Here is a 16,499-nt window from a genome sequence, read left to right as displayed (position 1 = left end):
AATTTCCAGAGCCCTCTCTTCAGAAAGAGTGAGGACTCATACCTCAGGGATGATCCCACCAGTCTTCCCCTGCTCCCTGTTGTTGAAGGCAACCTTTGCCTATGGGGACACAAAGGTGACAGAGTGAGAGGTTGACCTGACTAGGATGGGGGCTGATTGCTGGTGGCATGTGTGGGCATGGGACCTAGACAATTAGGGGATGTGATGTGGACTGCAAAGTGGGGGGGATCAGATGGGGATTTTGTGTGACAATGTTAGAAGATGGTGCGGTGGGATTGAGGGGGTTTAAGGTGAGATGGCAGAGGTTAGGAATATGCGTGATGTCTGGGGCAGGGAAGTGGGCACTCACCCTTGTAAACCAGAGCATATCATCCATCTTGCTGTGGTATTGCATGCCCGCCCTCTGGGTGAAGCTCCTGGTGCTCACTGCCTTGGCCACCGCTTCCCATGCCTCCATAACCTCGGCTGATGGAAGATCCTGTCAACTCTCGGAAAGAAGGTGGCCCTCCTCTCCTCCACAGCTTCCAGCATCCTCTCCACCTCTGATTCCAGAAATCTGGGAGCTGACCTTTTCCGACCATATTGCTGGCTGAAGGAGAGTGCTGCTGAAAGGAGCGCTGAAATACTGGTCCCGCTTGTAGAGGACTAATAGCTGAATCCTGACTGCAGAGAATCAGGTGCCAAGCATCAGGAAGAATACCAGCGGGAAACACTCTGGCTTTCCTGCTGGCGTGGGCACTTAATCCCAGTTCGGGAGAATCGTGACCATGGTCTTTTGAGTCAGTTTTCCATTCTGGGATCTTCCCATCCAGTTATAAAATCAACTGGGATCGTAATACAAGGCATTGGAAAACAAAATATGACATGAGAACGTAAGAAATGAGTGCAGGAGTACACCATACTGCTCCTTGAGCCTGCCTTACCATTCAGTATGATCATGGTTGGTCATCTGTGTCAACTCCACTTTCCCTCCCACTTCCTTGATTCCTGGAGAGCCCAAAAATCTGTCCATCTCAGCCTTAAACATGGGCAAAGCTGGAGCATTCACTATCATGGGCGGCTAGGGAGAAAGTTGTGGGTCCTCTAGCCGAGATATTTAGATCATCGATAGTCACGGGTGAGGTGCCTGAAGATTAGAGAGTGGCAAATGTTGTGCCTTTGTTTAAAAAGGGCTGCAGGGAAAAGCCTGGGAACTACAGGCCAGTGAGCCTCACATCTGTGGTGGGTAAATTTTTGGAAGGTATTTTGAGAGACAGGATCTACAGGCATTTAGAGACGCAAGGACTGATTAGGGACAGTCAGCATGGCTTTGTGAGTGGAAAATCATGTCTCATAAATTTGATTGCGTTTTTTGAAGGGGTAACCAAGAAGGTAGATGAGGGCAGTGCAGTTGATGTTGTTTACATGGACTTTAGCAAGGCCTTTGACAGGTACTGTTGCATAAGGTTAAATCTCACGGGATCCAGGGTGAGGTAGCCAATTGGATACAAAATTGGCTTCTTGACAGAAGCCAGAGGGGGTTGTAGAGAGTTGTTTTTCAAACAGGAGGCCTGTGACCAGTGGTGTGCCTCAGGGATCAGTGCTGGGTCCACTGTTATTTGTCATTTATATTAATGATTTGGATTAGAATATAGGGGGCATGGTTAGTAAGTTTTCAGATGACACTAAGATTGGTGGCATAGTGGACAGTGAAGAAAGTTATCTCCAATTGCAACGGGATCTTGATCAATTGGGCCAGTGGGCTGAAGAATGGCAGATGGAGTTTAATTTAGGCAAATATGAGGTGATGCATTTTGATAGATTGAACCAGGGCAGGACTTACTCAGTTAATGGTAGGGCGTTGGGGAGAGTTACAGAACAAAGAGATCTCGGGGTACACGTTCATAGCTCCTTGAAAGTGGAGTCACAGGTGGATAGAGTGGTGAAGAAGGCATTCAGCATGCTTGGTTTCATCGGTCAGAATATTGAATACAGGAGTTGGACTGTCTTGTTGAAGTTGTACAAGACATTGGTAAGGCCACACTTGGAATATTGTGTGCAATTCTGGTCACCTCACCCTATTATAGAAAGGATATTATTAAACTAGAAAGAGTGCAGAAAAGATTTGCTAGGATGCTACCGGGACTTGATGGATTGAGTTTTAAGGAGATGCTGGATAGACTGGGACTTTTTTCTCTGGAACGTAGGAGGCTGAGGGGTGATCTTTATAGAGGTCTATAAAATAATGAGGGGCACAGATCAGCTAGATAGTCAATATCTTTTCCCAAAGGTAGGGGAGTCTAAAACTAGAGGGCATAGGTTTAAGGTGAGAAGGGAGAGATACAAAAGTGTCCAGAGGGGCAATTTCTTCACACAGAGGGTGGTGAGTGTCTGGAACAAGCTGCCAGAGGTAGTAGTAGAGGCGGGTACAATTTTGTCTTTTAAAAAGCATTCAGATAGTTACATGGGTACGATGGGTATAGAGGGAAATGGGCCAAATGCGGGCAATTGGGATTAGCTTAGGGGTTTTTAAAAAAAAGGGCGGCATGGACAAGTTAGGCCGAAGGGCCTGTTTCCCTGTTGTAAACCTCTATGACTCTATGTTCCTAATAGCTTGCTGCATCTGCATGTTAACCTTCAGTGACTTATGGACAAGTATACGCAGGTCCCCTTGCATTTCTACACTTTCTAATTTCTTACCATTTAGGAAATACTCTGCACATCTGTTCCTTCCACCAAATTGCATTACCTCTCATATTTCCACATTATATTCCATCTCCCTACTCACTGGATGTGATTTTCCCACCCTGCTATGCTACTCGACCAGCGTAGCCGGGCGGGAAATTTAAGCAGGAGGCCAAAAACGAGAATCATGACTGGCGATCTTCCCGGGGCCATTTTTTCTGATATTATCAGCCTTGCGCTGGGGGAATGGCACAAAGCTGAGTAAAACATTCATTGCCTCATTTCAATCTATTTAGTGAGCCTGGGACGGTATCGTCTGCGCTCATTTAGGTTTCCAACCTCGCCGATGGAGGTCCACATCCGCAGGGATCATGTGTGGTCCCCAGCAACAGGGACCAGGCGTGATAGCCTCACTGGTGGGACCAGAGACTATTGAGGCTCCTGGGGAGGTCAGGGCAGGGGGGGCTGTGCCCCTTGGGCAGTGCCAGCCTGGCACCTTGGCAGGCCCACTGGGCACACTGCCCCTGCAAACCTGGCAAACTGGCAATGCCCACTGGGCACAGGGCAGTGCCGAGGAGTCGGGGCCAGAGGGGGCAGGGCCCCATGGGGAGGCCATGATGGGGAGGAGCCAGACTTGGGGGAGGCGGGAGGTAGTAGGGGAGTGAAAAGGGGAAATCTGTATGGGGGGATGGGTGCTGGTGGTGGGTCCAGCCATTGGGAGTCCGGGGCCGGCCAGAGGAGAGGGAATCGGGGCTGGCGATTGGGAGACTGGCGATGGTCAGGGTGGATCAGGGCTGGCGATGTCTTGGGGTAGAGAGGTCCAGAGCCAGATTGGGAGGCCTTCAATATCTGGGGTAGTGGGGGCGGGCGGCGGGGGGTGGTGGGGGGCGGGGAGCGGGGCTACGGGGGCGGGGTTCATGTGAACCGAATTCTCAGTATCGTGGGAGATTGGAGCATGCGCAGTGGCCTCCTCAGCAGTCTGATGCCAGCTTCTCGAGTGGGATTAAGCCCCCCCCCTTCTCCCCACACTCGCATGAATCACCTGATGGCCTCTGTGTTGCACAGAGTGTCGTAAATTCATTTAACTAAGTTTGCCCAAAAAATGGATGGGAAAACCTCCCATTTTCCCACCTGTTGGGTACTCAGAATTTTTTGGGAATACTGTGCCCACTAAGTTTGTCCAAATCCTTCTGTAGCAACTGTACATCTTCCTCACAATACAAATTCCTGCCTAACTTTCTGTCATTTGAGAAGTTGGAAATATTACATTTGATCCTCACATCCAAATGGTTGATATATATTGTGAACAGCTAGGGCCCAAGTGCTGATCCTTGCTGTACCCCACTAGCCACAGTCTGCCAACATGGGAATAACCCATTGAAACCCACTTTCTGTTTTCTGCCTGTCAGCCAATCCTCAATCCATGGCAATATATTACCTCCTATTCCAAATGCTTTTATTTTACTTATCAACCTCCGGTGAGGGACTTCAGCAAAAGCCTTCTGGAAATCCAAATATACTATGCACATATAAATAAAAGCAAATTACTGCTGATGTTGGAATCTGAAACCAAAAGAGAAAATGCTGGAAAATCTCAACAGGTCTGGCAGCAACTCTAGGGAGAGAAAAGAACTGACGCTTCGAGTCCAGATGACCCTTTGTCAAAGCTAAAGGGCATAGAAAGTGGGAGATATTTATACTATGCCCACCGACTCTTCTTTGTCAATTTTGTTTGTAACACCTTCAAATCAAGTTTGTCAAACAGGATTTCCTATTTGTAAGTCCATGCTGACTCAATCAGATTATGATTGTCCAAGTCCCCATGGCGGCATGGTGGCACAGTGGTTAGCACTGCTGCCTCACAGTGCCAGGAACCCGGGTTCAATTCCAGCCTTGGGTGACTGTGTGGAGTTTGCAGGTTCTCTCCATATCTGTGTGGGTTTCCTCTGGATGCTCTGGTTTTCTCCCACAATCCAAAGATGTGCAGGTTGGGGGAATTAGACATGCTAACTTGTCCCCAAGATGTGTAGGTTGGGGGGTCAAATACATAGGACTAGGGGATAGGGCCTGGGTGGGATGATCTGTCAGAAAGCCATGCAGAGTCGATGGATCAAATGGCCCCCTTCTGCACTGCAGGGATTCTACGATTCTATGATTCTTTATGGTGCAGTCATGTAGTAACATTACTTTCTGTATTTGTGTTGACATATGGGTTATTTGGACTCAAACTGAAGCAAAATTAGAAGAATTTGGCAGTACCATCACTAATCTTCACCTTCCCCTAAAGCCACAACGCACAAGTTAAGTGTTAGTTCCCTAGACACCACAGTATTTAAATTGGCACAAGACAATGGACATTAGTTAGCGATAATAGTATTATTTTCTTAATAACTGACATTCACTTATACACACAACACACCATTACCCAAACACACCTTCCATGGATTGGTGAGGTCACAACTAATGTATTTCCAAAGCATATGCAGAAAGTTGGAAGATTTTAACCAGGCAGTTACTACCTTTTTTGCTGCATTTCAGAGCACAATCCCAGATTGAAATGTGAAGTTTATGTATCTGTATTGCAGTGAGTGGGAGAGCTTGGACAGACTGCTAATTCTGGATGAGCTGACAAAGGTCGTCAAGTCTTTTCAGATGAGTAATACTCCCAGAAGTGATGGCTTACTGGCTGAGTTGTGCTGTGCTCTGAGACCTGCCAGGAGTGCACGAGAATATGCTTCTGGAAGGCAGCATGTCAGAATCTATGAGGAAAGGCACCATTACCTTCATCTACAAGCAGAAGGGGCAAAGGGAAGAAATTAGAAATTGGCGACCCATTTCACTATTGAATGTGCACTATAAAATTCCAGCCAAGGTCATCACCAATCGGGTCAAGTTTGCTCTGGAGTCAGTGATCCGCCTTGACCAGACCTGTGCTGTACCTGGCAGGAAGATCTCTGAAATCCTCGCGCTATTCAGGGATATGATTGCCTATGTGCAGGACAGGGGTGTGGAAATCTGCTTCATCAGCCTGGACCAGGAGCAGGCGCTTGACAGAATATCGCACACCTACATGATGGATGTACTCTCCAAAATGGGATTTGGGGAGGGAATCTGGAATTGGATCCAACTGCTTGATACAAACATCAGTAGCTCAGTTTCAATTAATGGGTGGGAATCAGAAAGTTTTCAGATCAAATCTGGCATCAGGCAGGATTGCCCTCTCTCCTCTGTCCAGTTTGTGTGTTACATAGAATCTTTTGTCGAGTCCATCAGGAAGGATCTGGGCATAAGAGGAGTGCCGATCCCAGGCTACAGAAGCACGCACTCTTTTGGTGCGCAAGGCTCCTGAACATCTGCGACCAGTTTGAACTGGCCTCGGGCACCAAGGTAAACCATAGCAAGGGCAAGGCCATGTTCTTTGGGAACTGGGCTGCCCTATCCTTTGTCCTCGTCACCATCAGGTCAGATTATCTGAAGGTGCTGGGGATATGGTTCGGAGTGGCTGGGGCGTGCGCCAAAACTAGGAGGAAAGTATTGCCAAGGCAAAGCAGAAACTGCGCGTGTGGGAGCAATGCTACCTCTCCATTGTGGGCAGAAACCTGGTCATCAGCTGTGAGGTACTCTCGGGGTTGACATACGTAGCGCAGGTCTAGCCCAGCAGTCACTTGAGCCATTGTCAAATTCATCTGGAAATCCAAGATGGATCATGTCTGAAGCGACGCTTTGCACAATTCTCTGTGTAAGGGAGGAAAGAAGGTACCCAACTCTGCCTCATCCTGATGGCCACCTTTGTGTGTGGCTACATCAAGCTGTGCGTAGGTACTCGTTATGCAAACACCAAGGGGGTGATTCTCCCATTCCGTTGCGCTGTTTTGAGGAGACTCAAGTGGAGGCCGTTTCGCGGGCTTCCCACTGGGCGCCAAAGCTTCCACAAGTCTCCGGGAGCCGGATTTTTGGCGCCGTCAGCTCCATGCATCAGCGCATAATTTAGCTGCATAATTTATTTAAATGAGAATTTCCTGACAATTTAAATCTCATTAGTGGACCCGGGATTGAAATCTCCAGACCCGCTTGCCTCTTCCCCCCCGACAGGAGTGTTTCACTCCAGTGGGGTTTACAATAGCCCCCCACTTGCGGGGAGTTAGCGGCTTGACCCCGTAGGAGTGAAGGAGGCCATCGAGGCCCCTCCCAGGAGGTCAGGGCAGAGGGGGAGGTGCCCCTGGGCATTGTCAGCTTGGCAATACCAACCTGGCCCCCTGGCACTACCCAAGGGGCAAAGTGCCAACGCCCATGGACACCTTGGCACTGCCAACGGGGAAGGGCCTAATGGGGGTGGGGCCTAATGTCCTCTGAGGTAGTTGGGGGAAGATCAGTGGGGTTGGGGGTTCCACTGCCACTCTGCACTTGGGCTGAGTGACAGAGGGAGTGAGGCCAGTGATCGGGGCTGGGCATCAGGGTGGGGGGTTGGACTGCCAGGGGCATCAGGACTGCGGGGGGGTGGGGTGGATCGCGACAACCGGTGGGGGGGTGTGGGGGAGGATGGGATCAGGAGATTGGGGCTATGGGAGGGGGAGAGATCGAGGCGGGCTTGGGGGAGTGGAACGTGGTCGAGGCTGGCCTGGACACATCCAGGGGTCCAGTGATCAGGCTGTCGGGGAGTCAGAAGGCCAGCGATGCGGGGTTGTGGGTTTGTAAGAAACTTACAAAAGGCATCAATTCAAAAATATTTAAAATCAGGAAAAAAGAAATTAAGAATCCCCTAAAATGATAAGGGTGATATGGTAAATCAAAGTAAGGGAATGAAACACATATTGAATAATTACTTTGTGTTAATATTTGTGGTGGGGGGGAGGTCAACATCCAGAAATCCCAAGCAAATTGATATTGAATCAAGGATGGGGTCTCGCTATAAGCAAACAATAGTAATGAAGAAAACCATGGTACTAAAGAGTCGCTAATCACCAGGAACAGATGGTTTCCATCCAAGGTTTTAAAGGAAGTATGTAATAACAGTGTAGGTGTCCTACCTGCAACCATTCAAAATTCTTGCCATTTGGGAATCATTCCTTACGATCAGAAAATTGGGAATGGCGCTCCACCATTTCAAAAAGGTGAGTTAGCTTAACTTCTGTTGTCAGAAATTTAATTGAGTCTTTAATAAAGGATAGGGTGACTGGACAACTTGAAAGTTTTCAGCTGATCAGGGAGAGCCCAGCATTGATTTGTAAAGAGTAGATCATGTTTGACGAATTTGGTTGAATGTTTTGAAGAGGTGACTAAAGCAGTGGACATGGGAATGCTGATGAATGTTATTAAGTAAATGGATGTTCAGAAGGTATTTGATAAAGTCTCTCATGAGAAACTAAAGTTAAAATTGAAGCCTATGAAATTGAAGGCAATTGATTTTCCTGGTCAGAAATTCAGTTGAACTGTAAAAGTCAGAGTGTAGGGATAATGGGCCGGTGTTCTAATGGCTGCATATGACTAGTGGTGACCTGTAAGGATGTGTGTTGGAATTTCAACAATTCACTACATTTATTGACAAGTTAGTTTGCAGGATTGAAAGCCGCATATCTAATTTTGCCAGTAACATGAAGATAGACAGCATTACAAGCAATATAGGTGGAAGCATAAAATTACAATAAAGTATTGATAGATTAAAGTGAGTGAGAAAGACTGGCAAATGGATTTAATGTGGGCAAAAAAGAGGTCATCCACTTTAGACCGATTGAGGATAGAACAGAATGCTTTCTAAATGGTGAAAGGCGAGGAACAATGTAGGCCCAAAGAGATTTGGATGTCCAGATATATAGATTATTAAACTTTTATGGACAAGGAGAGAACATAATCAAAAAGGTTACTAGGATGCTTGTTTTGATACTTAAAGGTTTAGAATACAAAGTCATGCTTCAGTTATGTAATGCCTTGGTCAGACTACACCTGGAATACTGTGTAAAGTTCTGATCACCATATCTTTGGAAAAATATATTGGTCTTGAAGGGAGTGCTATGTGAAACTATCAGAACGATATCTGAACTCCATGGGTTAAATTACAAGGATAAATTGCATAAACTTGAGTTAAATTCCTTGAAACTTAGGAAGTTCAATTGAAGCTTTCAAGATATTAAGGGGAATAGGTAAGGTAGATAGAGAGAAACCATTCCTCTTATTTTGGTTGTCTTGGACTAGGGATATTGTCAAAAATTGGAGCTAGACATTTCAGGAGTAAAATTAGAAAATGCTTCTACAAACAGAGGAAGGTCGAAGTTTGGAACTCTCTTCTTCAAATGAAAATTGATGTGAGATCAATGGTAAATTTAAAACATGAGATTGATAGATTTTAGTTATCCATTGTATTAAAGGGTATGGGAAAATGTGAGGCGATGGAGTTAGCTTGCAGATCAGCCATGAACTCATTCAGTTGCAGAATGGACTTGAGGAGCTGAAATGGCCTCCTTTTTTCCTGTGTTCCTATGCATGGTAAGATAGTGAATGAAGCATCATCAGGAATGCCTTAGCATTAAATCAGCAACCAGTAAACTCATTAGTGCTCACTGTTTAAACTAAATTTTGTATTTAGAAAATTAACAGAAAGTGAAAATTCAAAAGTCATAAAATTTAATCTCAATTCTTTGTGACAATTCACTTTCAAAATCAGAATTAATTATCCTTAATTTGGATATCCTGATTATATTTGATGAAATGCTACAATACATTGTGAGGAATTTTACGACATCATCGTGTCCGTTTAGCGGTGGGAAAATGTAAAATCTGGCATGATGCGACCAGCGAGAATGGCACCTGTTTCCGCGCCCATTCCCATTTTACCCCCAAAAAATTGGCACAATTGGGATCCTGCCCAAAATAGGCAAAACGTTAATTTGCACTTTTTTGTATTCATCACAATGTAATTAGTGAGCTTCACGCCTTTAAGTTTCAGCTTTGCAACCATACTCCCCCCGGAACCCAAAGACTTTGGTTTCCGAATGTCCAACAGTTGCTCGTAGGACACTTGCACGCGGAACTGCCGGGGTCTCCACTCTCTCCTCCTGCGCCCCCCCTCCCTCGGGACGAATGACAGCCACGTCCTGCCTCTCGCAGCCGTCCCCTCTACTCCTGCAAGTGACAAGACCTGGGTCTCTGTCCGCGATTCATCCTCCTGCTCCTCCCCCTCAGCTCCAGCAGCAACCAAAACAACAGCAAGATCAACAGGTTGCAAAAGCCATCTCATCAATCCGAAGGTTGGGGGTGGGGAGTGGAATTTGGGGAAGGGGAGAGACAGATGGAGAGGTTTAAGAACTCTGCTCGCCCCCCAGGCCAGCAACACATAGTCCCCGTACCCCCCCCCCTCCCACAGCCCCCCAGCACCACACACTCCCCAGACCCCCCCCCCCACAGCCCCCCAGCACCACACACTCCCCAGACCCCCCCCCAGCCCCCCAGCACCACACACTCCCCAGACCCCCCCCCACAGCCTCACAGCACCACACACTCTCCAGACCTCCCCCCCCCCCACACAGCCTGACAGCACCACACACTCTCCAGACCCCCCCCCCCCCACACAGCCTCACAGCACCACACACTCTCCAGACCCCCCCCCCCCACACAGCCTCACAGCACCACACACTCTCCAGACGCCCCCCCACACAGCCTCACAGCACCACACACTCCCCAGACCCCCCCCCCCACAGCCCCCCCAGCACCACACATTCCATACCCCCCCATAGCCCTGCAGTAACACACACTCCCCAACCCTCCTCCCCCCAGTCCCCCAGCACCACACACTCCCCATACCCCCCCACAGATCCCAGAATGATAACACACGCCACCCATTCCCCGCCCCCCCCCCCACCACCCATCGAACACATTACAGAGCTTGTGCAGCAGTGGCCAAAGGCAGTGCTGCTTGACAAGTCCTGAGGCTGCAGCACTGCCACTTTCCAGCCCATCCCCCACCTGCAACAGTGCTTCCTGCACTCGGACCCAGAGTCACTGCTAAGACTCGAGGTCAGCACTCTGAGCCGCGTCCGTGCTGTGAACAGCAAGAGCCCCCCATCCCCCCACACACTCACAGGCCTCCAGACCTGAAACGCAACATGGCTGCCATGAAACAACATCCTCTGAGCAACACGGAGCAGCTTAAATGCAGAGACTTACTTCCTCGCTCACCCTCACTGATCAAGCGTCTGAATCTGACTTTTATAGAGGAGCTCCAGAAGCTACAGCATCACCTGACCCTGCCAGTCCTGGAGGACCACCGGCGTTCTTGCCATGGTGGTCGAGCCCTCAGCGATGGCCACCTGAGTTGGGGCCTTCTGAGACTGGGCCATGCTCTGCAGTTGCTCAGCCATGACCCTTTGTGTCTAGGCCACGTTCTCAAGGGCTGCTGCTGTAGCCCGCTGTGTCCTGGCGCTGTCAACAAAGAACAAAGAACAATACAGCACAGGAACAGGCCCTTCGGCCCTCCAAGCCCGCGCCGCTCCCCGGTCCAGGATTGAATCCTGAATCCAGGATCCCCGCCCAATTTTCCAGCCTATCTACATACCAATATCCTATCCACCGAGCTGTCCCTCACAGCTACGATGCTTTGTTCATTACAACCTATTAACTCACCCCCACCCCCCCATTCCCGACCATGTGATCTCCAGGGAGAGGCAAAAACCCAGAGTGAAAAACCCCAGGGCCAATATGGGGAAAAAAAATCTGGGAAATTCCTCTCCGACCCCCTGAGGCGATCGAAACGAGTCCAGGAGATCACAATGGCCCTGATCGGAAAATGCTTCCCAACCCTAGTCATTTCCACTTCCACGAACACCATATGAATTCCCTGCCCCCGAGACAGGTTCCCAACTATCCGCAGTCTCGCTCTGTACTGGCACCAGCAAGATGATCATAGAATGAAGCCATGAAACGAGAAACAAGGAACAATTAGCCCGCGCCGCTCCCTGGTCCAAACTAGACCACTCTTTTGTATCCCTCCATTCCCACTCCGTTCATATAGCTGTCTAGATAAGTCTTAAATGTTCCCAGTGTGTCCGCCTCCACCACCCTGCCCGGCAACACATTCCAGGCCCCCACGACCCTCTGTGTGAAATATGTCCTTCTGATATCTGTGTTAAACCTCCCCCCCTTCACCTTGAACCTATGACCCCTCGTGAACGTCTCCACCGACCCGGGGAAAAGCTTCCCACCGTTCACCCTATCTATGCCTTTCATAATTTTATACACCTGTCCTGCAGGGTCTCCTGCAAGCTCTGCAGCCCCTCAGCTATGACCCTCTGTGACTTGGCCACGATCTCAAAGGCTGCAGCCATAGCCCACTGTATCTCAGCACTGTCCTGTTGGATCTCCTGCAAGGTGTATAGCCTCTCAGCCATTGACCGCAGAATCCCGAGAAGCCTATTGTGGCTCTCAGATGTGGCCTGCTGTGACTCGGCCATCGCTTAGAGCCTGCCACTCATGGTGAGGATTTCCTGTCCCAGGCTTTCCACCATGGATGCCACCCTACCAGTGATGGCCTGGGAACCATGCAAGGCAGGCAATAAGCTGGTCCACCTGAAAGCTTTGGGACTCCTCCCAACAGCCTCAAAGTCGGTCCAGTGTGGCTGTCAGCCCCTCCTGCACTCCCTGGCTCTGTTGCAGCATCTCCAGCAGCTGAGGGAGAAGTGATCTCAGATGACCAGCATGTAGCCTGGGCCAGCTAAGTCCTCACCTCCGATAGGCCCCCGCAGGCCAGAGGCCTCGGATGTTCCCTCCTCCACCCGATGTATATCAGCAGATGTGTTGTGTGCACCAGAGAGTGACCCAGATACTTCACCACTAACTTGACACACCGATGTGAGAATCTCTGGGATGGTGAGTTGCGAGGTGGAAGCTGACGTAAAACTGGTACCGGCATCAGAGGTCCCTTCATCAGCTTCCTCCAAGGAGTCTTCCGAGCTGTCAGGGGCAGGATGGGTGGGAGCAGCAGTGGGGGCTGCGATTCCAGATGGCCCAGGTGTATCTGGATCCATTCCTGCAACACCGGGCACAAGGCAGGGAGAGGAATCTGTGCTGCCTGCAACTTACTTGAGATTTCTCCAACAAGTGGAGGATTGGCAGATGCTCTCTTCGGTGCTCCAGCTGGACCATGCTGTTGCTAATAGTCTGCATGCCCTCCTCTCCCGCAAGCTCCAGTGCTCGCTCCTCAAAGGGGATAAGGACCCGGATCTCAGGCACACCACCCCTTGTCTTTGCCCTCTCCCAGCAATTATGGGCATTCTTCTCCTGTGGGGACAGAAGGAGTCATGTAAAATCTGATGGCACGAGACCTGCAGGGTATCGGGGGTGGCACTCAGAGGGCAATGGTTGTGATACTCTTGGGTGGGAGAAGGGAGGTGCTTGGGAGTCAGGGGCTGAAAGTAAGCAGCGTGCTGGGGGAGGGGGGATCTGGGGGTCATTTAGGGGGAAGATGCTAGATGAGGTTAAACATTCACTCTTGCTGCCCAGATGAGGTTATTCAGTTTTTTGTGGCACTGCTTCCCAGTTCTCCTGGCCAGCGTCCTGGCTCTCATGCATGCTGCCACCACCTCCCAGGCTGCGTTTCCATCCCTTCCTCTGGGATGACGTCCTGCTGGGGGGATGAGAGCGTCCCGCCTTGCCTCCACCGCTTCCAGCAACCTGGTCAGATCAACATCAGAAAAACAGGGGGCTGTCTTCCGGGAGGCCATTTTTTTCTGCACTGCCTGCCTGTCTGTCCATTCTTGGGGTTTTTATGGAGCTTTCCCTTTTCGGGCAGATCAGCTACAGGCAGTTTGGAATAGCCACTCGCCCAATAGAGCATTCCAGCAAGTTTAATGCAGTTTGCCTTGTTACCATGAAGGGGAAACCAAGTCAGCACTTGCAGGTGTGTTGATGGAGCCGGGGGCGGGGGGGTGGGGGGGGGGGGGAGTAATTCGTGCCTCTGTGATGATCGGGGGCAGGGGAGAGAGAGGGTCATGTCAGTCAGCCATCAGGGCCCGGGGGGTGGGATGATGAGGGGGCAATGTACCTGGGGGGCCTGGGGTGTTGGGTAAGGGAGTCAGTAATGTTGGGGGGGGGGGGGGCGGTGGTTCCTGATGTCTGTGGGTGGGGGGAGGGGGAGGTTATATCTGGCCCGGGGAGGTTCTGTCAGCAGAGCTGTTTTTTCCCCGGTTTTCTTGCACATGCGCAGTTTGTGGCTCCAATCTGAGCTGCAGGCTGTCTGGCGAATTAGTGGCCCACTGTCTCTCGTGGCGAGAAATGGTCTGGTCCATATTTTCAAAGACTAAGTGCATAAAATTGGGAGTGAAAACTCACCCGAAAAATGGTTCAGTAACTCTCCTGTTTTCACGCTAGCTGGACACTTCGAAAAAATCTTGTAAAATTCTGCCTATTTTTTCTAATAGTGTCCGTGAGTAATGAATTATATATCCTTATACAAGTTGTTCTTTGTTGTCAATTTATTCAGTAAGGTGGTTTTACGCCGTTCCAGTTCAATCGATGAGACTGGGGAGATAGTCTGGTATTTAGCCCTCTGTCTGCTTCTGGCCTGGCTGATTACTGGGGCAGCGTTATCAAAAGGAATCAAATCTTCAGGAAAGGTAAATGATTGGTGATGAATAAAGTTAAAACTAGTGACAAAGTACAGATTACTGCAACAATAAAACTAGAATTTATCAATTATTTGTGAATTGGGCTGGTTTATCTCATGGTGATGTTAACAGTGACTCTTTGGGGAATGGGAGATCCATAATTCATGAGCACTTCAGGCCTGAGTGAGATCTGAAGCTCTTTCTCCTGAGTGAAAGAACAGCAGCAATTTCCCCAAACCCCTGAAATGTGCCCTTCATTCGAAGGGTTTCAGTCACTGATACAGGGATTTTGGGTGAATTTCCAATTGCTCGGGAAGGCTGGGCAGGACTGGCTCAGTGATTGAGCAGATTAGGATATGGCTTTACTTGAGTGAAATGAGGATTTGTCTGGACAATTAGACAATATAAATCAAAGTGAGGAGTGAGATATATTCATCACATTCTGGTTTATTTCCCCATTTTCTGTTACCTCCATGAGCATGACATAAGTTAAAATAATATTGTGCTATTTAGATAGAATTATGTTTTGTAGCTCAATGTTAAATTTACCCTTTATGTGATCATTGTTCCTCCAATTCTTTTCTACTTCATTCTCTGCTTTGATTACAATCCTATTAATTTACCATTCAATTGGATTCAATACTGTAAATTTGTACCAGCAATACAGAAAAATCTAACAAACTCCTCTCCATGGTCAGGTGGTTTATTTCACTGCGACATTCCCGTATGCTGTTCTGAGCATACTCCTGATCCGAGGTCTTACCCTGGAGGGAGCCTATAAAGGAATCGAATTCTACATTGGAAACCAATCAGACTTCTCCAAACTGGCTGATGCTGAGGTGAACACATCAGAATAATCCATAGAATCTTAGATGTAATTTTCAGATTTTCATGTTGCTGTATTTTCCTGTATGTGGGGAAATTCAGGTAGTGCGGTGCCAGCAGTGGGTCAAGAATGAAGTGAGCTTTGCTGTGACTGTTTAATTCAACCATGGCATTAACATCTGAGATTGGGTGTGATGGCAATCTGCATCTGTCAATGGAAGAATTTTGCGTAAAGGGATCCTGGCAGGAGTCGGAATGGCAGCATCCTGTATTGGTTCTTCAGGCTTCAGAAAGGACAAGAATGGAAGCCTGAGGTGGGAAAGCTGCAAGATGTTAAAGCAAGAACAGTCTCACATGGGACTAATAGAAAATGAATGAGGAAGATATATTAATTAAATTAAAGGGCTTCATTTTGGTGTTTATAACAATGGAAATCTCAATGTATGTGAAAATCTCAGTAAGTCAGGCAATGAAAGTCTTCTTTGTCCCTGCCTCTCCATTGTTGCTTCCCGTATTCCAAATGGATATTATCATTCGGATGAAGGGTATGGCCAGAGTAGAAGGTGAGCACGCAGTGTGCTGTGATGGAAGAATTTCTGACTTTGTGAGTGATTTATGTTGAGGGAGTGGGTGGATGGTGGTAGGGGTGACATTAGGTTTGACACTGGAGTACCAAATGGGTTCACACACTCAGGTTAGTTGAACTATGTCTTTGCCTACATGAGCACAGGTTCTTTTAGAGCCAATTGAGGGACTGCAGGCACCCTGTCCACTTAAGCCTCCTCCTTTGCCTCTTCCTGGTCCTCTGGCGGTCCTAAATGATCAGCAACTCCCCTCCTCTCTGTGGTGCCATGTTTTGCAATGTACAACAGACCTCTACTATTCTGGACACCCTTGGTGGTGCAGACTGAAGGGTGCCCCCAGATCTGTCCAGGTATCTGAATCACAGCTTCAACAATCCAATAGCTTGTTTAGTGCTTGCCCTTGTCCTCATGTGACTCTTGTACTTTTCCTCTGCATCAGTCTTAGGGCTCCCCACAGGTACAATAGCCACATCCTCTGCAGACCTGGGGCGGGATTCTCCGACCGTTCACGCCAGCAAGATTCTCTGCTCCCCCTGCAGTGAATGGAGATTTGGCTGAGATTGAATGGAGATTCTCCTTCCTCAATGGCAGCGGTGGCGGGGTTTGAACGGCTGGAGAATTTTGGCCACGATCTCCAAAGAGCCATTCATAGACTCTGTTTGGTTGTATGCAGGCCTGTGACTGGTCCAGAATGAAAGGCATCATGCTCAATTCCAGGATATCTTGCACAAACATAATTAAAACCTTCCAGTGGCCACAAACCAGGTGAACATTGATGAAGTGGAATCCCTTACAAATGACAAATACCCCTGGTTGTTCTGAGGCTGCCTTGATT

The 16,499-nt window shown here is 48.7% G+C and overlaps 1 protein-coding gene across 2 annotated transcripts in view; it reads left to right on the top strand.

The window, feature by feature from the left end:
* Positions 1-16,499, top strand: part of LOC144492341 (sodium- and chloride-dependent neutral and basic amino acid transporter B(0+)-like) — a 110,353-nt gene that overhangs the window by 47,793 nt on the left and 46,061 nt on the right. For both annotated transcript variants that reach the window (XM_078210335.1, XM_078210336.1), the window contains exons 6-7: positions 14,132-14,264; positions 14,954-15,094. In XM_078210335.1, coding sequence (XP_078066461.1) covers positions 14,132-14,264; positions 14,954-15,094 — 274 coding nt within the window. The remainder of the gene's footprint in view (positions 1-14,131; positions 14,265-14,953; positions 15,095-16,499) is intronic.

Source organism: Mustelus asterias, chromosome 4 (assembly GCF_964213995.1).
Source record: "Mustelus asterias chromosome 4, sMusAst1.hap1.1, whole genome shotgun sequence".
NCBI classification, from domain to species: Eukaryota; Metazoa; Chordata; class Chondrichthyes; order Carcharhiniformes; family Triakidae; genus Mustelus; species Mustelus asterias.
The sequence above is the reverse complement of the archived record's forward strand: the minus strand, read 5'-3'. Positions and strand labels throughout refer to the sequence as shown.